This window comes from Juglans microcarpa x Juglans regia, chromosome 1D (assembly GCF_004785595.1).
Source record: "Juglans microcarpa x Juglans regia isolate MS1-56 chromosome 1D, Jm3101_v1.0, whole genome shotgun sequence".
NCBI lineage: Eukaryota > Viridiplantae > Streptophyta > Magnoliopsida > Fagales > Juglandaceae > Juglans > Juglans microcarpa x Juglans regia.
The window spans coordinates 17,333,377-17,358,399 of record NC_054594.1 but is presented as its reverse complement, the minus strand read 5'-3'; the positions used below and the strand labels follow the sequence as shown (position 1 = coordinate 17,358,399).

At 35.2% G+C, this 25,023-nt stretch overlaps 3 protein-coding genes across 5 annotated transcripts; 1 reads left to right on the top strand and 2 right to left on the bottom strand.

The window, feature by feature from the left end:
* The first annotated feature begins 1,891 nt into the window (after window positions 1–1,891).
* Window positions 1,892–6,697, top strand: LOC121268174 (aspartic proteinase-like). Of its 3 annotated transcripts, none has more exons than XM_041172320.1 (14): window positions 1,892–2,272; window positions 2,719–3,086; window positions 3,166–3,226; window positions 3,368–3,462; window positions 3,552–3,664; window positions 3,815–3,983; window positions 4,076–4,115; window positions 4,564–4,646; window positions 4,720–4,833; window positions 4,966–5,030; window positions 5,197–5,353; window positions 5,480–5,599; window positions 6,051–6,139; window positions 6,365–6,697. In XM_041172320.1, exons 2-14 carry the CDS (start codon window positions 2,727–2,729, stop codon window positions 6,447–6,449), a joined length of 1,551 nt encoding a protein of 516 aa, XP_041028254.1. In that variant the 5' UTR covers window positions 1,892–2,272; window positions 2,719–2,726; the 3' UTR covers window positions 6,450–6,697. The 3 variants fall into 3 exon arrangements, with proteins under 3 accessions (XP_041028254.1, XP_041028248.1, XP_041028262.1); XM_041172314.1 differs by lacking the exon at window positions 1,892–2,272 and adding an exon at window positions 2,309–2,432; XM_041172328.1 differs by lacking the exon at window positions 1,892–2,272 and adding an exon at window positions 2,312–2,432 and having other exon boundaries at window positions 4,564–4,628.
* An 819-nt stretch (window positions 6,698–7,516) lies between these two features.
* Window positions 7,517–10,755, bottom strand: LOC121268166 (probable WRKY transcription factor 47). Its single transcript, XM_041172303.1, has 6 exons — window positions 10,364–10,755; window positions 10,094–10,174; window positions 9,805–9,963; window positions 9,128–9,481; window positions 8,867–8,980; window positions 7,517–8,302 (listed from the first exon to the last, which is right to left on the bottom strand). The coding sequence occupies exons 1-6, from the start codon at window positions 10,607–10,609 to the stop codon at window positions 7,643–7,645; spliced, it is 1,614 nt and encodes a 537-aa protein (XP_041028237.1). The 5' UTR covers window positions 10,610–10,755; the 3' UTR covers window positions 7,517–7,642.
* A 2,879-nt stretch (window positions 10,756–13,634) lies between these two features.
* On the bottom strand, window positions 13,635–17,998 carry LOC121234996 (guanosine deaminase-like). Its single transcript, XM_041131174.1, has 5 exons — window positions 17,823–17,998; window positions 17,500–17,559; window positions 17,012–17,202; window positions 14,067–14,171; window positions 13,635–13,960 (listed from the first exon to the last, which is right to left on the bottom strand). The coding sequence occupies exons 1-5, from the start codon at window positions 17,836–17,838 to the stop codon at window positions 13,772–13,774; spliced, it is 561 nt and encodes a 186-aa protein (XP_040987108.1). The 5' UTR covers window positions 17,839–17,998; the 3' UTR covers window positions 13,635–13,771.
* Window positions 17,999–25,023: the final 7,025 nt, after the last annotated feature.

Below are 25,023 nucleotides of genomic sequence, written 5' to 3'. Positions count from 1 at the left end.
TCCTATAAAAAAAAACCAAGAGCAACCACCCAATACTTTGTCTTTATTAGATTTGTTTTGGAATTCAATAAAAATCCGATGGTTACCAAGGTCCTTGAATTGAACGCAACCCTCCAACCTCCAAACTTTGGACATAGTAACACGAAAACCTTCATTATTTAGTCCCTTATCTATTAGTATTCCCCCTATAAGACAGAATTTTCCTTTATCCACATTGTCTTGCCCTCCCTCACTAGTTACTTGGAAAACAAAATTTTCCTCTAAGGATAAATGAAGTTTTTCGCACCTCTTTGACAAATCCTCTTCCTCCGTTTCTCAAGTTGCTTCACAACAGACTCCCAGTTAAAGAGAGACAACCACCCTTGCAGAAACAGGGGACTAAAACCTTACTCTTCCTCGAGAGAGAAAGAGAAGGAATTCCACCGCCTTATGTTTTGGAGAGTTTTTTTGAGCAGCTTCAAAAAACAAAACTTCTTTAACCATCTATGATATTTTTCTTCTCAAAGGAATGGAAACCTGCTCAACAATAATATTCCTATGGAAGGATCGAGGCCCTTTAATTTTTAATTAAGCTATTTTTATCCAGAAATGACAAGTAGCATTTTGACCACAAAGATGGGGCTGGGAAAGGCTTAGCAGGGAACCTAAAGTTTTTTACAGTAGAGAAAAATTAAATAGGGTAGATCTGATTAACATAAATCTCCATTAATAGTTATGTAAAACAATTTTAAAAATCAATTGCTGGATTCCATTATTGAAGAGTCAGAAGACGGGGGTGTTAGAGCATTCACAACCTGTTCCCCATAACACTATTTTTCCTATAATTTGAGGCCCATTTTACGATTTTGGTTAAAATCTCTCCTACATCCGAATTTCTATTTTAGGGAAAATGTTTAGAGGATGAACAATAGTACCCCAAATATAGGGAATCACTCTTCATCCCCTAAATCATCTTTTATCAATATTTTATTCTAATAAATAAAATAAATTCTTCTTCCAATCATCTACATTTTCTCTTATACTCATATTTATTATAGTTTTAAATAATAATTTTAAAAATAATTTAAATTTTTGTTTAAGATATTCACTAGAGTAATAGTTCAAAGCATAAGAAAAAATATTGAGTAGTTAAGTTTGTAAATGGAAGTGAGAGAAAAAAATAATAAAAAAATAGATAAATATTATTTTAATATAATAGAGAAATGATAAGGAATGAGATGTAAGAAGTTTTTGAAAGATGAGTAAAATTTAAGAAAAAAATTTAGAGAATGTGGTTTTTAGCTAACTTATAAGAAATTTTATAAGGAATGAGATGTGAATGCTCTTCATACCACTATCTTATTTTTCATTTTTAATTTTATTAATTTTAATTATATTCATTGATTTTACATTTTAAATGACGACTTTGTAAGTCGAAAACTTCAATGGAAGTCACCAATTTTTTTTACTAAGCAAAAAGGGTAGAGGAATAATCGGAGGTGAATTTTTTTTTATTGAGTACTAGTGTTATTTAAATGCCTCTACACAATATATATTATTTATTTGATATAATTTAATTTGTAATATTTAAATTTTAAAATATATCTTTTAAATTAAGTTATATAACGAGAATAGTGTGTAATGTAAAGATTTTTATAAATTAAAATTAATTTTTATTTTTTATTTTAATTTGGGTGGCAGCAATCTATCCATTTGAACTGAACATAAAAAAGTAATAGACGACAAGAAATACTCCTCAAGTCGAATAAAATGATACTTTTTTTTTTTTTAATGAATAAACTTAAAATATAAGAACAATATTTCTGTACGTTTACATATATGCGGCTGGTCGTACGCTGGTCGTGCGATAAAAACGACTAGCTAGAATTTAAGGGAAAAAGGCCAAAAACAGTGATGCGAGATAACTTGAGGAGCAAGTCAGAAGAATATGTACAGGTCGACCTTTGTCCTTCTGCATGCGAAGAGTATGTGTTCGAGGTAACGTGGATTATTAATAAACCGTACTGAAAGAGTCATATGTATCCTTCTGCACGAAGCTACGTGGAGATTTCCTGAACTAAGGATTCACTTGTATGGGGGATGGGAGCTCTAGATCGACCATTGTCCTTTGCACACTTATTGCGGAGTACTGGAAGAGATAAATTTTAGTAACAAGAACTGCGTATAGTACTCTCCCAACTCACTACATAAAGGTATGCGTGCAGCTCCTCATGACTGTCATGGACTTTGTACCAAATCTATGCCTCTTCTATCTGGTCTAAAGCGTCGTCAGGTATAAACTGCATGCGAAGTTTCCTGCTAGCTAGGCTACGGTTATAAGTATTGCTCTAGCATCTCAAAAGTAAATGCGCGTGGGTTTCTTCTTTTTTGGGATGCGATATGGGTTTGTTGTTGTGAGTTTACGAAAGTAGTAGCAGTGGTAACAAGTATGGGTTAGTGAGGCTTTCATGGACTTTCATCTCTTTCATGCATAATTAGGAACATGCTGCACATCACTCGGGAAGTTTCAGTTGCAATAAGAAATGATTGCATGTGCGCAAATAAGCCATGAATAAATTATAGGGCCCATTACTGAAAAATTGTAGGACAGGCGTATGAAAAAATGATTATGGTGATTTTCACTGTTATGTTGATTCTGGTTTGAGTTTTTGCGTCATATTATACAATTGCTATACCCTTTCTGCTGATTTTTTTTTTTTTTTAATTTTGTTAAACCAGAGAACTACATGATCATGGGGATTAAGTTTCTTTTGCTTGCAATCTGTATATGGTCTTTGCTAGACTCCTTGGTTTCTACAAATTCCTCTGATGGGCTGATTAGAATTGCTCTAAAGAAGCGTTCTTTAGACCTTAAGAGTATAAATGCTGCAAGAATCACCTGTCGAGAGGATCTTCTTCGAAGTGATCTTGGTCATTATAATAGTAATTTCAATGATCTGGAAACAAATATAGTATATCTAAAGAATTATTTTGATACTCAATATTATGGAGAGATTGGCATTGGTACTCCCTGGCAAAGTTTTACTGTTGTCTTTGATACTGGCAGCTCCCATCTTTGGGTTCCCTCCTCAAAATGCGTTTTTTCTGTAAGTTTTGTCATAATCTGTAAGAGTTTGATATTCCTTCAATCCATCAAAGCTCTTTGTAAAGCATGACTCTATGCAGATCGCTTGCTATCTCCATTCTAAGTATAGGGCCAGGCTATCCAGTACCTATACTAAGATTGGTAAATTTGCTGGTCCATTACTTTCGCATATTTCTTTTTCTTTAAAAGTTCTCTATCGTTATTTGAATACAAGTAATTTCGCTTGTATGAAATTTTTTGTTATTACAATCATTCTTAAAATTTATTTTCAATTGTTTTTAGGAAAACATTGCAAAATCCCCTATGGGTCTGGATCTATTTCTGGCTTCTTCAGCCAAGATGATGTCAGAGTTGGGGACGTCCTCGTTAGAAATCAAGTCGGGTTTGCTGGCTTGCCCAAAGCTTCATGTTTTAAATATTTATGTTTTTTTATTGCATTAATTTATGGCGATATCATATACTTCAGGAATTCGCTGAGGTTACTGGGGAAGGCTTTTTCACATTCTTAGGCACTGAGTTTGATGGAATACTTGGCCTTGGGTTTCGGGAAATGGCTGTTGGGCTAGTAACACCAGTGTGGTACAGTTTTCACATGGTTTCGTGCTCATCTATAACACCCCCACCCCCTCTCCAGTTCATATTGATGCATCTGATTGACTTTATCTTTCAATTAAAAGCTATTTTCCATTTGTCTGCTTTGAACACACAAATTTCCTTTATGGGGTACAGGTATAATATGTTTGAACAACATCACATAAGCCAGAAAATGTTCTCTTTTTGGCTTAATCGAGATCCAACATCAAGATTGGGAGGTGAGGTTGTCTTTGGAGGTCTTGATTGGAGGCACTTTAGGGGTGACCATACTTACGTCCCTTTGACTCGCAACGATTACTGGCAGGTCTATAAAATTATGAAGTTGTTGCTCAACTTTGGTATCTTCTTATTGTCTGCCAGTCTGGTATCTAACTTGAAATACATTCATCTATCCAGATTGAGATGGGGGACATTCTTATTGAAAATGACTCAACAGGTTTACTTGCATTTCCATTCCCTTTGGTGTTCAGCTGTATTTGATTTTGTTACTCTTAATGTGTGGGATTGAATATATGTTGTGAAATTAAACTTTCTGAAGATTGAATGAGGTCTAGTGAATAATACAGCCATGCCGATAAAAGAGGTCTGTGCCCTTCTAATCTAGGCAAGCCAAAATACTTCCTAAAGCATCTACAATATATGAAAAGATTAATGAAGAAGAGATCTTGATTGTTGGCAGTTTCCATTGAATATATTCTCTTAATTTCAGTTTCACCAGGTGTGTTTTGACCCTTATAAACCTCTTTCCGTTTTATATGAAATAAGAAGAAAAACAAACTCTTCGATTATTGTTTTCACATAACGGCAAAGAAGGACAAAAGTCATTTCCGTTTTATTCACCTCACTCATGCATAATAAACAATGACAATTTGTAAAATCTCCAGGATTATGCAGGTACGGGTGTGCTGCCATTGTTGATTCAGGAACATCGCTAATTGCTGGTCCAACTGTATTAATACTTATACTGGCAAGCTTGATTAAATTTCTCCTTTTGCATTATTTTTCTTCTTTGTTGCATCCTTACTGGCCCTTGTTTTTAGGCTGTTGTTGCTCAAATCAACCATGCCATTGGAGCAGCAGGATTCATAAACATGGAGTGTAAAAGTGTTGTTCTCAAGTATGGGAATATGATATGGGAATACCTAATAGAAGGGGTTGGTTTTTTTTTTTTTTTTACCCCCCCCCCCCCCCCCCCCCCCTCTCTCCCGCAACCTTTTCCTCTAGTTCTTTCAGTGATTATTACAGCTCCTTCCTAGATGATTGAAATTCTCTTTCCATATTTTCAGATACGGCCTGAGATAATATGTGTGGATCTTGGACTCTGTAGATACAATGAGTCTCGTCGTGTAAGGTATGTTCAACAATCAACTTGCTTTCTTTTTTGTTGTTGCTGGGGAAGAGGATAGTCAAGTTTGACTTTATTTATTCATTCAGTTTTATTTGGGGGGTGCAAGATAAAAGAATAATTTATTCATTCTCAGATATCATTAGAAAAACCAAACTTAAAACCTTTGCAGCCCGAACATTGCATCAATGGTTCAAAATCGAACTCGGGAGGGGTCATCCGTTGGTGAGAGTCCTTTCTGTACTTTCTGTGAGATGATTGTCTTCTGGGTTCAAGTACAGCTTAAACAACAGAAAGAACAGGAAAAGGTGTTTAAATATGTAGATGAGGTATTTTCTTTCTGAAAAATAGAATTGTGTCTTTCTAATCACCATGTCGTATCTATATAGTGGGACTAACCATTCTTTCTTATTTTTTTCTTTCCATTTTTTGCCTGAATCTTCCATGTGTTAAAGCTGTGTGAGATGCTCCCAAATCCTTTGGGAAAGTCATTTATCAACTGCGATAAGATGGCAGCCATGCCATACATTTCATTGAGAATTGGAAACAAATCCTTCCCCCTCTCTCCAGAGCAGGTGTGCATCTTATTTTCGCGCATTGGTTGACTTCTTCATATTTGTATAATTCATTTGGAGGAACACATGATAGACCAATGCAAAGACATGCCATGCCTCATAATATCGGTCGTGGCCTTGTTAAAGCAACCATGATAAACCGGGTAATATAACAACTGGAAGTATTTAGCATACATTGTTGACTAATTGATACTCACAATGGCGATTTTCCATTGCAACAAATAGATACAGGGTTACATGGGGCTCAAGTTTTCCTCAATCCTCAGTGTTACCTTGGTCAAATTTGTAGTGCTTTGTTTATACCCTTTTTTTGTACAAGTAGCTTATCTTTATCAGAAAGAACTTAAATTTTGTCCATGAGAGCCTTTTGTTTGTGTGCAATCGGCAATCCTAGTAGAAAAGGGCATATTGTTTTCAATAATGTCTTACCGCTTTTGGAAAACTTACTCAGTACACGCTTAGAGTTGAAGAAGGCTGTTCCACTGTCTGCCTGAGCGGCTTTGTGCCTTTGGATGTGCCTACACCTCAAGGTCCTCTATGGTAAGGCCCTAATTTTGTTTTTGTTTTTGTTTTTTATTCCTTCCAATGGTTGTCACTTCATAAATTTGCAGTCATAAACTTGCATGCAGTTGCCTATATATGCCCCTAATTATACATTAAAGACAACATATTTCTTTAGATTTGTAATGCATCATTGTAGTCTGAATGTTAAGATGTAAATGTGAATATAAAGTGTATAAAACATGACATGTATGCCCCGTGCAGGGTTCTTGGAGACATTTTCTTGGGAGCATACCACACAGTGTTTGATTTTGCTAATCTCCGGGTGGGATTTGCAAAAGCCGCATAGGATTGTTCGGTGTTAAAGTTAAAGCAGGCAATGGTAAAAAGCGATAGTAGAAGGTGTACTGTATATGACTCATTCAAATAGGTATACCGTATACATACCCTTTTGACTTCCAATGCAATAGGGCTTTGTGTAAATTAGTTAATTGCTATATATGTTTATGAATAAACGTGTCACAACTCAGCTTACGGTCACTACATCTCATGTAGTCATATTTAATTAGAGAAGTTATATATAAACAGGTAGTAATAGTAATTTGCTTTGCATTGTGCACCTACTCTTTCTTTCTTTCTCTCTTTCTTTTTCCTTTGACAGTAAAATCAAATTACTAAATTAAGAAACAAAATTCATGCCGAACTAAAATGCAGATATCAGATTCTTGTTTCTGAAAAGATTCAAATCTAAGTACACAAGGACAGATGAATCCATCAAGATGCACCTTAGGGTCACCCGGCCTTAATTATGTGTAAGTGGGGGGCCCTGGACCGACGACCTACTACTACGTACAGTTTATGATGGTGGCATGCAAATTCTCTTCATAACAGGCAAAATCATCAGCCATCCTTGTATATATAGAACTATAGTAACTTCTCCCTTTGTAAAATAATAATTCTCGTGTTGACGATGGAAAGTTCTGTTTGTTTGCCATTATCCTTGATCTTATTCACATACGAGAGCTAGAGGTTCAATATTATGTACTTTACTACACCATCATCTCCAAGTCAGTCTCAAAGCCCAACAGCAATACAATTGTATTTTGTAGGTATCTCCACAAATTAAAATGCAGCAAGTACTTTGGGAAATCATTTAATAATCAATTCCCATACACGGTCTTCAATGGAAAGGCCCTACACTCTTCAATGGATAGGCCAGTTGGACTTGTCTAGGTGCATTTCATATATCCCTAGGAGCTAGATTGTCATCTGTTGAGATCACATATTATAATTCATGTCTTGCTTTCTCCTCCTTGCTATAGTTTTTTATTCGAGTACAAGGTCTAAACGAGACTTTTGAGAGTGATTGTATAATTCTACTTAGATTAATCATTATCTTAATTAAAGACATAATTATTACCCAATAGCCCAAACAACTTCCGTGGGGAACATCTTATTATATGAAACATGCACGTGTTCTTTACTTTAAAGGCCGAGGCATCCAGTACTTTCTTATTTCGTCAATTACAGCAACTAGTAGTACTAATTAGTGGTGAAAGTGGTGCAAGACTGAGGAAATTGTGGGGAACCAGGCACTATTACTGGCATTTTAGGTGAATTACTGTCGCGTGCATGAGCATCAACGTGATCGGTACTGTGGTTGGAATTCTTGTCGTCCTGAGCTCCTGTACCCTGGATGATAGAGGAAACGGCTGCAGCTAGTGCGGCTGTGAAGTCATGGTCCGTGGCAATACCTGCACCGACTGTATTCACCCCGGAACTGAACTCCTCATGCTTCTCTGATGACATGCACAAGGGAAGCCGTTCGAGTTGCTTTACTGGGTATCCATGCAATGGCAGATGGAAGAAGGATGCAGGGGAGGATAGTGAGAAAGGGGGGCGATGTTGGAACTTCATGATGGAGTGGTCATGATCAGGAACGTGCGTTAAGTCAAGTGTGAGCTTGGGATATGGTGTGGAAGGGGAAGGGGCGGCTATGGTTGAGTGATAACTAGGCATTGACGTGAAGAGGCCGGCCTTTGACGAGTTGATCATGTCGCTGGTGGTGGAGCCGGAAAGTAGCATGTTGGCCGCTGCTGATGTTGTTTTAGCCATGATTGTGGCTGCCGGTGGGAGAGGGTGGTTATGGTTTGCTTCGTAGGTTGTTATGAGGACGGACGTGTCCTGTGCACACCTTTGGACCTGTCGACATTGCAACATGGAACATCTCAAGTTGAGCGAGCACCAGCTTATATACTCCAAAAACAAAACAAAGATCGATCGAGATCGAACACGAAAGAAAAAACAAGATCATACAATACAATTGATTAATTGAATTTTATAACTGCTAATTATATTAAATAAAAATAGTAATGAAGTTTTTAGAAAACAAAAATCATTTGGAGTATTTCTACATTCACAAACAAATTATATAAAAATAATATCATAAACTTATCATGTGGCTTCATCCGATCTGGTAGATATACTTTATAATAAAAGTAACTTTATAATCTGACAAACTACTTTAATTTGTAAAATTGTTTTTGTATAATTTCTCTGTGATTAGAATATTTTCTAATTGGAGATATATAGTAACCGGCTTGGATATACCATTGGATGCATGCCATGTACTGTCTCATTAACTAGAGATATGAGACACGTGTATATATCTGTGTGCTGGCATCGATCCAAAGTACCCAGTTTCCACTTAAAACTGGACTTATTATTCCAATAAATATTAAATATTATTAATTAATTAATAATTACCTGCTTACGAACTGGACATCCAATTGCCATGGTGCAGCGATAGTAGGCACGTGGACAAGGGTTACCCTTTGCCGTCTTCTGACCGTATTTCCTCCATTGACATCCATCACTCATCTGAAGCACACAAATGATGACCAAATTCATTTCAAATTCCCAACTTAGTTCATAATCATGATATCAAACCACAAAATAATCATAATATATAATATTAACAACGATTTATATATACATAAAACATGATCATGAGTAAAAGATGCTAACCAAAGGTGCATTTGATCGTGCTCTTATGGACACCCTTGCCTTCTTACATGACACCTGATCATGATGAGCTGGTATCTTCTCGGCCTCTACATTCTTTGTTCGTGGCTCCCAACGTAATATTGATGTATGATCATGATCATGAACATCATTAACACCGCCATGATCATCCGCCGTCGAAATCTTCTGTTTCCTTTCAATTTTATTAATCATGTCATGATCATCATGACGATCCATTTCTTGTTCCCAGTTGTCTGAACGAAAAGGTTCATTTATATCCAATAATAATGGAGTCGATGGCCTCCGGTCATCATGTACCAATGAACCACCCTTTTCATGTGTACTGTCATCGTCCTTCTGATAATTTAAACATCATATATATATATATATATATATATATATATATATATATAGTCGTGAGAGGCGGCTATGATCGATGACACGGATATTCGTTCAAAAGTAGTATGACATTAATGCAGATGCCGGAAAATCATGGATGTAGTTATATAATTTGAATTGGACTAAGATCATTAATGTAGCACGCTTTCCAATAGTAAGTTTTGACTTATTAAATGCATACACATGACGTGCGTACGTCTTAATTTATATATTTTATATATATATATATATATTTAGTGTTGGAAGTAAGTTTAATTAATTAATTAATGAACCAAATTTACCGGCGGAGAATAGTGCTTGATGTTGGCCGCCCGTGGCTGCACTAAAAGTAGTAGATGACTCTGAAGAGCTCTGTAATTCTTGGTTGCTCGAGCCAACATTTCTTTCAGATTCCCATTTTCGTTCCTTGCCAGCTCAAGGTTTGCCCTTACCAAGTTCAACTGAAAATCATGTGCAATTCCATCAATATAATGCTTGGGACGGGGAAAAAAACCCACCAAGTAATATATATCACTTATAATTTGCCATGCATGGATCCATCTAAATCAGGAGTACTGGAAAGAAACTCACTTGGTTTAAGGGCTGCTCTTGATCAAATTTACTTTCCTGTGTAACCTTAGTTGGACTGAGAATTAGATCTTTCAATCCGGCCTGCAATAAACCCCCCTCCTTTCAGATCACATGCATGCATGTTCGATCGCTAGCTCTATATATACATGATATATATATATATATATATGTTCTGTGCATCCTTGTCATGATCTTGGTATGTATCATGTATGTTTGTATGTATGTATGAAAAGGCAGATCTCTCGAGTCAAGAATCAAGAGCGAACTTACAATATCAATGGAGCACTCGGCCTTTGGCTTCAGTATTAATGGCGGTGCATCCTTGTCATGATCTTGGTGTGGTAGTGGTGGCCTTTTCTCAGTTACCTCGCAACAATGAGTACTCCGTGAAAAGAAGTCATGAAATTCCTTGATCTGATGTGCAGGTTTTGCATCCATGAAATTCTCTAGGACTGAATTAGTAATATTAATTGGCCGAGCAAGCTCGTGATCTTCACCGGAGTGCGATGATGCCATGTCCCCGGAGAGTTGGGGTACAGATTTAAGAATTTTGATCGAACAACTTATATATATATATATATATATATATATATAATTGATGGCAAGTTAGATACGTCCAAGCTAGCAGTACTGGTCTTTATTTGAAGTCTTCTCTTCCTTGTAAAGAAAAAGAAAAAAAAAAAATGGCATGGGTTGGTGTTTAGAAGTAGATTACAAACTTCCAAACTAGCTCCAATGTACAAGGTACTTTTCATGATCACTTTCAGGCGCCGTTGAAGTTGGACTCCTTCTTTCACATTAATTAATTTGCCATGGTTTAAGATGATGATCAGGACGTAATCAGGTCATGTCCTAGCTAGCTAGATCAAGAAAATGACTTCAGAAATATATATAAATATAAAATATCGTACAATTTTTTTAAAAAAATAATAAAATTTATTATTAAAAAATTAATTTTTTTATATAAATTTTATATTATTATTTTTTAAATAATTATATAATATTTATGTACTCACGACAGTAAATATTATTTCTCTGCATATAATTACTAGCTGTTTTAGTCAAAATGAGAAAATGGAGCAGAAAGAGTATCGATAGATCATCAGGATTCAGGGTAAAAATACAAATTAGCTACCTAGCTAGCTAGGAGTTGTGTCCATATGAATTATGCCTAATTTTAATATTATATATATCCTTCATACTTAATTAATTTGCGCACACTACTGCTACAAAAAAAAGTTGTGACAAGTTATTTACAATAAAATTAGACTCATTTTGACAAAAAATAATCTAAAATAAATAAACAAGTTTTTTGTAGTAAATTTGAATATATATATATATATATATAGTACTAGATCATGCATGTGAATAGTAAATAATGTAATGGGAATCATCAAATATATCATGAACAGCTGGATGGATCGTTATATATAAAATAGTACGTAGGTAATTAAATATGATGATGAGCTTAATTGGTCAAGATGTTGAAAATATGGTCATCTCTTCAGAATATTATATATGCTCTATGATATTGAATGCTTGACCAATTAAGAGGTCTAGCTTTCCAATAAGGATGATGATGATCATCAAGCTCGATGTCGCTACCACAAATATATATATATATATATATATATATATGTATGTATGTATGTACAGAAAGTCAAGGTCTTGCTCTCCATGCATCACGTGAACCATAATTTATTGGCAGATTATAGGCTATATATTTATAAGATGAATCCATGTCATGTGTTTATTTTCCAATTCTTCCGTCAAAAGAGTCATGCACGTATATATTTTGACAAATAGACCTACCCATTTAACAAAGACCAATTGCCAATTAATTTGCGGCCGGCTTGGCTAGTTGGCGGGCCCGTTTTGATAGTGAGATAATTTATGAATAGTAATAAGATTATTAGTTGAAATTAGATGAGATGAAATAAGATGTATTCAAACGGACCCATATAATTGTTGAAAAATGATAAACAGCACGTAATTACCAATATTAATTTGTGAGCAAAGTTTCAAACTTGAATTTAGTTTTTTTAATATATGATTTTTAATATATTGAAAATTTTCATGAAAATTCTCTTCGAATTAATTGTTAATTGGGGTGGAGGATGCTGACAAAATTGGGGTTGTAGGAAGAGACCACCGGTTTGATCAGTCGGGACTAAAATGAAGGTACGTGCGTCAAAGGCGCTGCGCTGTGATCAGTCCGACTTCTAGATGAAATTGTAAAACAAATCTAAAGATATAAAAGATAAGACGCGGATGGAGAAGATAGTCAAGAAGAAGTAGATGCCGTATCCCATACTTTGCTGCATGCAGAATCTTCTGCGAAATTACGCAGAAGAAGAAGAAGATATTCATTAATGCTAATGGTGACGTTTTGGCATGACTTGTGGGACTGGGAATACCATTTTCCTTTCCTTTCCTTTCCCAACATATATTATATAAAAGAAACAGCTTACTCCCTCCCCGAATCAACCAAACCCTTGTCATGTCCAACTTTACCGACATGATTGGGTGATTACGTACGAAACGCGTGCTTGGTACATTACACGTTGATCTGTATGAGGGTAGCTACTTTGCAAAATGTGTTGTGTGTATCATTAATCTTCACAACTTACAAGTAAAATTAAATAAATAATAAAGTTTCAAAATTCAATATTGCTAAGTAAGTTTCGCCCGCACGAAAAGGGCAATGAATTGCATGGGTACTGTCTCGGTACGAGGGATGCTGCAGACGTTTCACCTGGTGATCCCATGCTTTACATTCGTATGCCCAGTTTAGAACAGAACCTTTTATCCCTTCCAGGTTGAGGTCCCATGTACAGGTCAGTCCCTGTCCTCGTATTCGGTTTCGTATCATAAAGTTAAGATGTATCTCGGTATTCCCATAAATGAGGATATCCTGCCTTTTCTTTTCACTCGAGCAATCTTATTTATGGTGGGGGTTGCCATGGCACAGCCGCACATGAGGAGGAGTCGAGGACTATGCATTCACCTTTCCATGTGTCAGCCTCTCCCTTTTTACATACTCTGACGATCCTATAGACTTGATGGAGTATTTATCCACTTGACAACACGGTCGTAACCCTACTCTCCACTATAGATGAGTACCAAGTTCACTTTTTCTTCTTCTTTATTTCTTTTCGAGAAATAATTCATAAAATTCTCTAATTATATATAAGTTATTATTCACTTTCAGACTTCACACCTATAACTTTTTTATAGAGTGAAGTGTAGAATGATAAATAATAATTAATGAGAAGAATCTTTCAATAAAATATAATATGTAATATTTCTTTACTGCGAAAGGAACTTTACAATGTTATAGGAGTCATCCATTTGTAAACTTTAGTTGTGTAAAGATCTTTTTGTAACCAAACATTTCTCTTTCATCTTTTTTCAGATTGGGATTAAGAACAGGAAGGATACATCCAAAAGCATCTCCCCAATGTTTGAAATAATTAGTACTTAGGATGGTGGCATTCAACAGTATATGCATGGCATATTGGTGTTAATGGCATCAACCATGTAAAATATCATAATGAAGAATTGCAACATGTTGAGCTTGGACAGTTTACAAGTTGTTAAACAATTGCATTAAAAATGAATGCGTTCAGAATAATTAAACAGTTTGTGGCAGATAATGTTTAGAGGAAACTGAAGAATTCAATACATCTGGAACTTTTCCTTCGTTTTCTCAAAGACCTGTTCCGCAATGATGGCTCCATTACCATCTGCTCTTTTAATCTCCAAGTGAGCCTTCTGATAGAAACTCGTACCTCTTAATGCGTCCGCAATAAAATCATCAAACCCGATAGCAATGGCAGCTTCGGCCTTGGCCCCGTAAACCAGCCTCTGACATAAAAAAAAAAAAAAAAAAAAAAAAAGGTACCAAAACATGTTATTTCATATCCTACAACTACCAGAAAAGAAAGGCAAATAATGAAGAGAAGAGTTCAACCTTTATCCGTGAAAGATGGATAGCACCAAAGCACATGGGGCAAGGCTCACACGATGCATAAATTTCACAGTCTGAAAGCTCAATCTGCTGGAGATTTTTACATGCCTGATAAAGATGCATAATGTCAGAGTGAAGATAATGCACCTTTCAAAGCAACAATGATTAAATGCTTCCCCAATCACACTTTATTTGAGGATGAAATTACAAGCATCCTCAATTTCTGCTCAAGGCTCACACGATGCATAAATTTCAGTCTGAAAGCTCAATCAGCTGGAGATTTTTACATGCCTGATAAAGATGCATAATGTCATAGAGTGAAGATAATGCACCTTTCAAAGCAACAATGATTAAATGCTTCCCCAATCACACTTTATTTGAGGATGAAATTACAAGCATCCTCAATTTCTGCTCTCAATCAAATAATAAAGAAAGAGGCAAAGAAAAATAACTAAAACAGACAAAAACTCATAAACTGGATTATCTATTTTTAGCACATTCGATAGTTTTTACATGGCCTGTGTAATGTATGATAGGTGAGTCAAATTGGTTCCTCTTGTTATGCCCTTAATAGCCATATAGCTGTTCCAGGAGTGAGACAGCAAACTCCAACCTTGTAAACACAACTTCATAATTTTTTCAACAAGATCAGATAGCATTCTTTTCCTGTTATTGCTCATAATGTAGATCATTGAGATCTAAAACTAGGTCTTAACCATTTAAGTTTACTTGTTGAAGTGCGAATGAATCAAAGTCTACAGAGAGGGCTTGAACTCCCCCTCCATGAGTTGTGTTCGACTACTGCAGAAAAATAATTGGGCTTTTGGTTGATTCAATTGCTCACACAGTAACCGATAGATCTAACTCAGAAAGGAAATCCAGTCCAAGATTTAAGAACTAAAAAAAGGAGAGACATTGCACGAGGGGGGAAGAAAATATCAAAGTTATCGAAGCAGCAAAGTGGGAACAAGTATATTGTGCAAGGTTTTGAAATGCCGTGGGCACATAGGAATAGCAATCTCATGACATGCAATATCTGCTGTGTAGGAGGAGTCTTGGGTCTGCTATGTTTTACTTTCAATAGGAGTATGACAAGGAGTGCTATTTGGTTTTGACCGATTATGGAGTTTGGTTTGTACTTTGCTTAGGATTCTTATTTCCTTTAAGATATATTATTGCACCTCTATGTACGAGGCCTTTGGCCATTAATAGACGGTGAAATATAGTAGAATCGAAGTACAGTGAAGCATGGGGAGGTTGGTGTTCAAATGAGATAAGTGGGCCATACAGTGTGGGGCTTTGGAATCACATAAGAAGAGGATGGGATGCGTATAGTAAGAATTGAAAGAAGCCTCGATTGCATACCTTTTGGGTATATATCAAACAGTGCTCCTCAATGGAATGTCACTTCCTTTCGAAATGCACGTGATTGGGAAGTCGACACAATATTGGAGTTTTTTTTTTATCTCATATATTCCACTCACATGAGGAGAGAAGTTGATGACAAGATTTTCTGGCGTCACTCTAAGAAAGGGGTGTTCACCTCCTATCAAGCCATGAACACACATATAACAAACTCATTCCCATGGAAGAGTATTTGCAAGATACTCACGTTTGTTTGGACAGCTTCATTGGGAAAGATACTCACACTTGAAAATTTACGAAAACGAAGAATTCATTGTCATGGAGTGGTGTTGCATGTGCAAAAAAAATGGAGAGTTAGTTGATCATTTATTACTTCACTATGAGATTGCCACGACCTTGTGGAATGACTTCTTCAATAGGATGGGACTCACTTGGGTGACGCCGAGAAGGGTGATCGATCTCTTAGCTTCTTGGAGAGGCCTCCAAGATAACTCTCACATTGCAATAATCTAGAAGATGGTCCCAATATGCTTATGGTGGTGCATCTGGAGGGAAAGGAATGACAAGAGCCTCGAAGATCGAGAGCGATCAACGGAAGAGCTTAGGAAATTGTTTTTCAATACTTTACTTCATTGGTTGGTTGTAATTGATTTCAATGGAATGTTCCATAAATTTCTTGTATCATTGAACTAGCACGCTCAGGCGACGCTCTTGTATATGTCCCATATATCTGGGCCTTTGCCTATTCTTATGATCAATAAAATTTTGTTTACCGATAAAAAAAAATAAAAGAGAGACAAGAATTTTAACAAAAAAGCCTTTGGTTTCTCTCTTACCCGAAAAGAGATATCTATTTGTGGTCTCTGCTTGAAAGGAGCTTATTTTTATTGTCATAAATTCCTGCTTCCATCTGTAATCCTCAGTGTAATCATTTTGAGTATTGCAGTCACAAGTGCAAAGAAGACTGATGGAAGTTGTCCACAATATAAGAGCTCATTGTTCTCAGAAAAAGATGCCCCCGAATCACCTACTAGTCCAAAAAGTAAAGGCCAGGTGTACCAACTAAATCAAGCTAGACAAGTATTTTGAAAATTTTGCCCATATCACACAATTCTAGCCATCAATATTTATGTTCCTTGTGTTTCAGAATATCACCAAATATTACACTTGCCCCATCAGGTCATGATTTATAACTTCTTATTCAATAAATCTCTCTCTCTAGGAGAACAATTAATCAAACAGCATAGCCAACTCCCTGATTGGATTTTTATTGGTACCACTAATACCCCATTGTGGGACTGGGGGTGTTTATATCTTTCATGCACATCCACTATGAAAAAGGAAAAAAATTTTAAAATGATATTGGCCCATCAGATCATGATTTCTAACTTCTTATTCAATAGTTCTCTCTCTCTGGGAGAACCATTAATCAAACAGCATAGCCAACTCCCTGATTGGAATTTTTATCGGTACTACTAATACCCCATTGTGGGACTGGGGATGTTTATATCTGTCATGCACATCCACTATGAAAAAGGAACAAAATTTTAAAATGATATAAAGAAGTTATTTCCTAGTCTAACCTCTCTTATCGCCGTGACCTCCGCATGGGCAGTTGGATCTGTGTTCTTCAAGACCATGTTGTGACAACTCACAACCACTTCATCGTTACGCACAACAACAGCACCAAAAGGGCCTCCATCTCCACAGTCTACTCCTCTATACGCTTCTTCAACTGCCTTCGACAAGAATTTATGGTCTCTATCCTGTACAGCTGGTTGAGGAAGCACGAAAAAAAATCCGAAAATACAATATCAAAGGTAAAAAGTAATGCAACTAACAATTGAACAACAACAGCTAGAACCACATGTTCCAAGTTCAGCGGCCGTAACTGTCTAAACAAGGGAATGCCTAAAAAACTTTGAATGATAAATCAGACCCCGATTGCATGGGAAAGAAGAAAATGTGAATGATTAAATAACACCCAAAATTGAGCACCAAATCATGAAGGCAAGTACTAGCGAAGAGCGGCAACGGAAAGGTCTAAGCAGCAGAAAGCTATGAGAGCTACCTTCTTGATGACCAGCAAATGCAGAAGCCACGGAAACAGTTCCATCCTTGGTTTCAATTACTGAGATCACCCAAAATAGGCAGGCAAGGAGGTAAAATATTTCAGATAAAAGCTCTCAGAGAAAAAAAATCAGACCCAAAAAACAATAAAAAAAAAAAAAAATTAAGCTTTGAAATTATGGTCATGGATCCACAATAAAGGAGGTGATAAAAGATCTAACTTAATCGAATGTCAAAGACCAAACAAAAAAACAAAAAAAAAAAAACAAAGGGGAAGAGAAGAGAAGGACTGAGAGAGAGATATTGCAGGGTGGCTCTCTGTACCTTTAGCTTCCTCCATTTGGGCAATAGATGTCAATATCGTAGAGCCAAAACACCGCCCGGACTGCAATCAAAATCAATCAGCCAAGCCAAGGATACCAAGAATCTTTCCGATGCAAATCCAGCCACCACCCTTTTTTCTTCTTTTGACGGAGGAAAGTGGGAGATGAATCTTAAACAAATAAACATATATTATATAATATGAGAAAGCACGCGGTCCACAGAGTTTTCGTATTTCAATTTTCATTTTTGTGGGCAATTAATATTGAAAAATTCTTTTTTATCAATTGTTATTTACTATTTCACATTATATCTTATGAAAAATATTATTACATCATATAAAAAAATACTTAAAGAATACGTTTGGATTATTAACTCATCTCAACTCATCATTATAATATTTTTAAATTTCAACACAAAATATAATAAATAATTTAATTTTTTCAAATATTAAAATAATAATAATAAATAATATTTTAAAAATATTTTATCATCTCAACTCAGTTCAATATCCAAACGCAACCTAAATGTAAGGTGTAAGAGTAAATAATGGTTAATGTATAACATTTATCATTAGTATTTGTTCTTACTATTATTTATGTAAGAGTAATATTATTTATCATTCATTCTTTCATTATTTAATCATATGATATTAGATGATTAGAAATTATTTATTATATTTTACTTGTAAATTTATCATTTAATATCACATCATAAAATGATGAAAAAAAAATAATGATGAATAAATGTTTTCTTTATGTACTGAGTTAGACTAGGTGAGAGGTTGGCAATTAAGGTTCTATTTGGAATTAGAAATGAGTTAAGATAATTTTAGATAAATTAAATAAAATGTTTTAAAATATTATTTTTTAATATTAGTATTGTTTTGAGATTTGAAATAGTTAAATTGTTTATTATATTTTATGTAAAAATTTAATAAATTATAACGATAAGATGAGATAAATTAAAATAAATTTCGAATGCAAACCGGGGCTAAGTTTGAAACAACCCATCGGTGTCTCGGTAAATCAATGGATAAAATTGATTGGGATAAATAAGTAAATTGCTACCGAGTATGGATCTGGACATTTGGTTATATTCGGACCGAAACTTGAGTTTCTAATACGTTTCCAATATCCACCCAAATTAATCCGGATCATAATTTGAAATCCAAAATATTCAGATTGACAATTTTATAAAAAATATCCACTATTTTTTCAATTTTTATCTTTTAAATCCCAATATTTAAGTTGCAGCTTAACTTAATTTTTTAAAAATTAAACCCAGGTTGCGGATATCCGGTTTAAACCCGGTACTTGTCTCTTGTCCTCTCACCTATCCAAGATGTGGCGATGGGTAATCCGATTATCAGCCCGAGTAACCACCTCCGGAACCCGATTATCGAGATCGGGAAAAAACTAGCTCAAATGAAGTAATAAAAGAGATATGAAAGAAACAAGCCAACTTGACAATCTTCTAGAGAAATAGGGGTGTAACCGATTCGGTTTTAGATATATTTTAGAACCGAATTTGTATAAACTGATTTTGAGATTTAAAAAATCGATACCGTACCAGTTACATCTCTAAATCGATACTTTCGATTTTACTGATTCTGGTCAGATTTAATTCGATTTTCTCAATATATTATATATAATATATATAATATTGTATATATATATATATTATAGTATATAATAATATAATGTAGTATATTATAATATATATTATAATTGTATTATAGACTATAGTGATAATATATAGTTATATATATATATAGGATTTTAAATTTTAATATTATATTAATTAGTAATTTATTATATAATATAAATTTATTTTATATATAATTATCAACTTTGCTAGGGACAACTAACGTGCAAAACTGAGAGATAATCGGCCGTACGTGAAACTTACGTGGAATTATAAAATAAAGAAAAAAAAAGTCAAAAAACAAAAAGTAAAAGACATCTTTCTCTTTATCTTCTTCATCTCAAATCCCTCTCTTCCCTTCATTCTCTCTTCACGTTGCTGCTTTGTTTCTCCCAATGCAACATGGACGATGCCATAGTTCTATACCCTTGTGCAGGCAGAAGCCACCTGACCGCAGTAGAGTTTGGCAAGCTCATACTCCTCTGGTGGTGGATTTCTTACCACTCATAAGTACCTTTTGCCACTATTTTCTATTCTTACTGCCATTTCTTTCAACTATTCTGTCGAAAACAATTCTTTGCTTCCAAATGAAAGAAACACAACGTGAGAAACCAAAATCAAGCAACACCCTCCACACTGTGAGCCTCTCCTCCATAGATGAGCAACCGACGGCAAACCGCAGCAACCATAATGCCATAAGACATGTTCCATTATGTTCTTCGTTTCGGGAAGTAAAAAACAGAGCAAATTCTCTTGGCCCTCAGCCTAGCTTCACCTTGCACAGAAACTTCCGACCACCTCGTGGGTCAGCTTCTCAACAGACCAAGCCATTGAATACTCATGAGAAAAATCTAATAGACAAGAAATCAAACAATCAGAACCCAACATTCAGAGTAAGACAATAAACTTATTAGAAAAATAATACCTTAATGAAGCCAATTTCCTTGGCATTGCTGCAGAAGCATTTCCTACAACACATGAGGTTGTACTTCCTGATCAACCCAACTAGAAGGCATGAGCCCTAAAAATCCAATCCATGGAAACTAATTCCTTTTAAATTAACATTATTCTTGGTAGCTAACGTCTTTTAATATCATATCAGTTTGAAGAAAAGTTATCTTTCTGATCATACTAGAATACATTTATATTCTACCAAAGAAAATAATCATCTTTTTCAAGTGATCTCAGCGAGTTATATGATTATTTTCGCAAGTATCAGAATAACAACCATCGGCACAAAACAAAACTGAACAGACAAAAACTCTCTGTAAATAAATCAGAAGCCTGACAAGGATCAGAACAAGTTAAATTTCTTTCGATCAATGATAATTTCTTGGGGACCAAACAGGTTGGATGAGAAGAAGCGATATTCCATACCAGGGCTGTAGTTCTTAGGGTGAGAATTCCACACGTTGGAGTGCCCCATGATCTTGTTATGTGTCTCAATGACAGTGGTTTTGCAGTGGCTCACGGTAGAGAGTGAGTGCTCTGTGTTTTGGTGCGGGAAACAGAGGCGTGCGATGGCTTGGATGCAGTTGAAGTCGATTTTAAGTGGGTGGTCGTGCGTGGGAGGTTTCTGGGCTGAGAGCACAAATTGCTCTGTTTTGGCGCTTTAAAACAAAGGAGTAATGGTAACGGGAAGGTTTGCTGGGCTGTTTTCATGGAGTCTCCGACGTGAAGTAGTGCCTTGCTAGATGGTTGGAGTTGCCTTGCTTGAAGGGATTCACATGTGGTGACAGCAGTTACGAGGTGGAGATGCTTCACCGAAGCCTGAAGGTTTGTGGCAGTGGTGGTTTCTTTGCTCAAAAAGGGGGGCCATACCTGTTTGGTTTCCTGAAGGATACAGACGTGCATGGGGCACTAGGCGTCTTCAAGGGAGAGGGAGTGGTCCGACGAAGATGGAGATGGAGGGAGGGAGAAATGAAATTTCGAGCAGGAGAGAGGGGGAATGAAATGGAGAGGGAGAGGAAAGAAAAAATAAAATGGGTGACGTGGACACGCCGGTTGCACCAGGCGGTTGTATCTATCATTTTTGTATAATCAATTATATTATATATAAAAAATATTTATAATATAAAACATATTTTATATAATAGAAAAAATTAAAATATATATATATGAACCGGTCTCGTCCGGTTTGGTCCAATGTTAGAAAAAAAAACTGGATCAGACCGATTTTGACCGGTTTTGAGAAAAATATAATTGGTACCAGACCGAACCAGACTAGACCAAACCCAACCCATACCCAACCCACCGGTTCGGTCCGATCTGGTTCAGTTTACTTGTTTACCAGATTTGTTTTCACCCCTATAGAGAAATATGAGAGAGTCTCTAGACAACAAGTAAACAAAAGCAAAACCGCTATGGTTTTCAACAAAAATGTTAGTCTAGGGAAGCAGAAGGAGATAGTGGAATTTTGGGGAGTTAATAGTCTCCAACAATATGATAAATACCTGGGACTTCCCCCTATGTTTCTCCGAGATCAAGCACAAAGTATGGCAAAAGCTACAATGTTGGAGGGAAAAACTTCTTTCTGAAAGGGAAAGGGAAGTTTTAATGAAAGTTGTTGTTTTATCTATTCCCATTTACTCTATGAGTTGTTTCAAGCTACCAGGGAATCTTTGAAAGGAATTGAAAAGTTTGATGGCAATATTTTGGTGGGGTAAAAAATAGGATAAGAATAAGATCCATTGAGTCAACTGAGATAAAATATGTGCAGTTAAAGGTGAAGGAGGTATGGGATTGAAAGACATCAAAACCTTCAATATGGCCCTCCTAGCAAAACAGGGATGGAGAATCATGCAGGAAGAATCATCTCTTTTGCACAACATCTTTAAAGCCAAATACTTCTCACATACTAGCTTTATGGATTCAAAATTAGGTGTTTCACCCTCTTATGCCTGGAGAGGAACATGATAAGCTAAAAAGTGCATATCATATAGAGGTAGATGGAGAGTGGAAAATGGCAAATCTATAAACCTATGTAATGATTATTGGATACCAGGCTATAGAAATCTGTGGCAGAATATGAGAGGTGATGAGTGCCAGAATTGAGGGGATAAAGTGGAGAGTCTTATTGATGAAGATACTCGAGGATGGAATATTGACAAACTTAGAAGCCTTCTTCCACCAGGTGCACTTACTGAAGTCATGAAAATAATTCTTACTCTTGGAGATAGAGATGATAAAATGATCTGGGAATTAGATAGAGATGGAAATCTTTTAGTTAAAAGTGCCTATAGACTACTTAGAGATATTGACAAAGGCAATATGAGAGGAGAAACAAATTTGGAAAGAATTGTGGGGATTATAGATGCCTAATAAGGTGAAAGTATTTTCTTGGAGAGTTTGCAAAGATGGCTTACTCACAAAGCACAATTTGTTGAAGAAAAATATTATTAATGAGGAATGCTGTATTTTCTGTGGCAATGATAGTGAAGACCTTGTTCATGCATTGCTTGTCTATTCAACTATAAAGGAGATATGCACTAGGTACATTCCTTTTCTGATATAGTGAGACATATTAGAGCAGAAGGCAATCGAGAGGACTTTGAAAAAAATTGGCTGATTTCCTAGGGCTTGTGGTACAGAAAAAATAAGAGAATTTATGAGAACAAAACTCTAACTGTGGAGCAAGTTGTGGATTATGCTTTATCTTTGCTGAAAACTCATAAGGAAGCCAAGATTTTAAAAAAGCAGAAATACAAAAAACAGTGTTGCTGGGTTCATCCTAATGAAGGTACTTTCAAATTTAGGTGTTGTTTGGATAATGAGTTGCGATGAGATAAATTGATATGAAAGTTGAATAAAATATTATTAAAATATTATTTTGTAATATTATTTTTGTTTTGAGATCTGAAAAAGTTGAATTGTTTATTGTATTTTATGTGATAATTTGAAAAAGTTGTAATAATTAGATGAGATAAGATGAAACACTTTCACTATCCAAACGAGGCCTTAATGTTGATGGAACAATCTTTCAAGATCAACATAGAGCAAGAGTGGGAGCAATTTTAAGAGATCATAAAGGGAAAGTGATTATGGCTAAGGGGCAAAAAGGAAAATGAAGTGCGTTTGACCCTTCTCAGATTGATCAATTATTGGCAATGTTCAGAGGCTTGCAACTTAACTTTGTGTTCATAAAGGTATACAAGATCTCATCCTGGAAGGTGCCTTCCTGGTTATGGTTAATGAAATTAAAGCTGTTGGAGATTCTATGTCCATACAAGGAAATCTCAATACAAAGATAAAGGAGCTGATGAAGAAGTTTAAGAGCTGCACTATACAACATACCATTCAAGATGGAAATGAGGCTGCCCATACTCTTGCAAATTATGCTTGGCATGTAGATGATATTTGTGTATGGTGGGATTCTTTTTCTGATTATATCTCACAAGTCATCTGATATGAAAAACTTATCAGATGAATGTTTTGCTATTAAAAAAAAAAGAGATATTATTTGTTTATCTTTTTAAATGAAATATTTAGTATTTTTAAAGTGAATATAACTATGTAAGTCCAATGTATAAAAAAAAAAAAAAAAAAGGAGGATAGATGTGAAAATAATTATTAAGTCAAAGTATAGCCACCTATCCAACTCGTGGCAACAAAAGCAGTGTCGTTTTTAATAAAAGAGGAGACTTGTTCTCTAATTAAGGATGACCATAATAACATTCTAGTTATTAAATACTTGCAAGTACACTTTATTTTCCGCTTAGACCACCACCTTCTTACTCCATATATTTTGTAGAAGTGATTGAGTTAGAGAATGGAAAGGTAGAAAAGCTTCAAATGATAGAGAAGAGACTCCATATATCCATGTACCTATCATTTTTGGCATAAGTTGGTCGCCTCCCAATTCATGCCTCAAATCACCGTCTTATTATGGTGTGGTTTGGATATTAAAATGAGATGAAAAATTTAAATTACAATTTTATTTATTTTCATCGAGAATTTAGTACAAAAATTTGATGCATACGAATAATAGAGATATTATTATGCCCCTGATATGATTGTTAAGGAAATTTAAATTCATATACTTCATCTAGATATTGCAAAAAAAAATGAGTGACAGAAAATTCTAATAGAAAATTAAATGAACTTTGATTTTCTCTAAGAAATGTGACTTGGTCGGTTACTCGCAGGCTAGAAGGGCGAAAAATCAGAATTTTCAGGCCATGGTTAGAATTTTAATGAGATTAATTTTTTTTTTTTAAAAAAAAAGAGTTTGTTTTGAAATTCGTAAAAATACATAATTAAAATTAAAAAATTATTTCAATATATTTTTTAAAAATATTTTTTATTTTAAAATTTATAAAAATTATATTGTGTTTTGTATTTAAATAACAATTAGGTAATAATTTGCCAAAAGGTTCAAATAATTATTTTTCTAGAGATAAAAATGTTTAGTTTGATTTTTTTTTTTTAAAAAGAAATTTTAAAACATCCTATCAAACCAAACATGGACTTAAATTCGCTATGATGCCTAAATTAATTTAGGAGAGGTGAAATGGTGAAATTTTATTCTTTTTTATTTCCCAAAAGTCTGTTCTTTTTC

Coding starts and splice junctions, on each gene's coding strand:
- LOC121268174 (XM_041172314.1), top strand. Junction 4,834..4,965: donor GGGAATACCTAATAGAAGGG/GTTGGTTTTTTT, acceptor CCATATTTTCAG/ATACGGCCTGAGATAATATG. Junction 5,031..5,196: donor AATGAGTCTCGTCGTGTAAG/GTATGTTCAACA, acceptor AAACCTTTGCAG/CCCGAACATTGCATCAATGG.
- LOC121268166 (XM_041172303.1), bottom strand. CDS start 10,609: ATGGCATCATCGCACTCCGGTGAAGATCACGAGCTTGCTCGGCCAATT. Junction 9,964..10,093: donor AAGAGCAGCCCTTAAACCAA/GTGAGTTTCTTT, acceptor CATGATTTTCAG/TTGAACTTGGTAAGGGCAAA. Junction 9,482..9,804: donor TCAAGCACTATTCTCCGCCG/GTAAATTTGGTT, acceptor TTAAATTATCAG/AAGGACGATGACAGTACACA.
- LOC121234996 (XM_041131174.1), bottom strand. Junction 14,172..17,011: donor AGGTCACGGCGATAAGAGAG/GTTAGACTAGGA, acceptor CATCTTTATCAG/GCATGTAAAAATCTCCAGCA. Junction 13,961..14,066: donor TCCATCTTTCACGGATAAAG/GTTGAACTCTTC, acceptor TTTTTATGTCAG/AGGCTGGTTTACGGGGCCAA.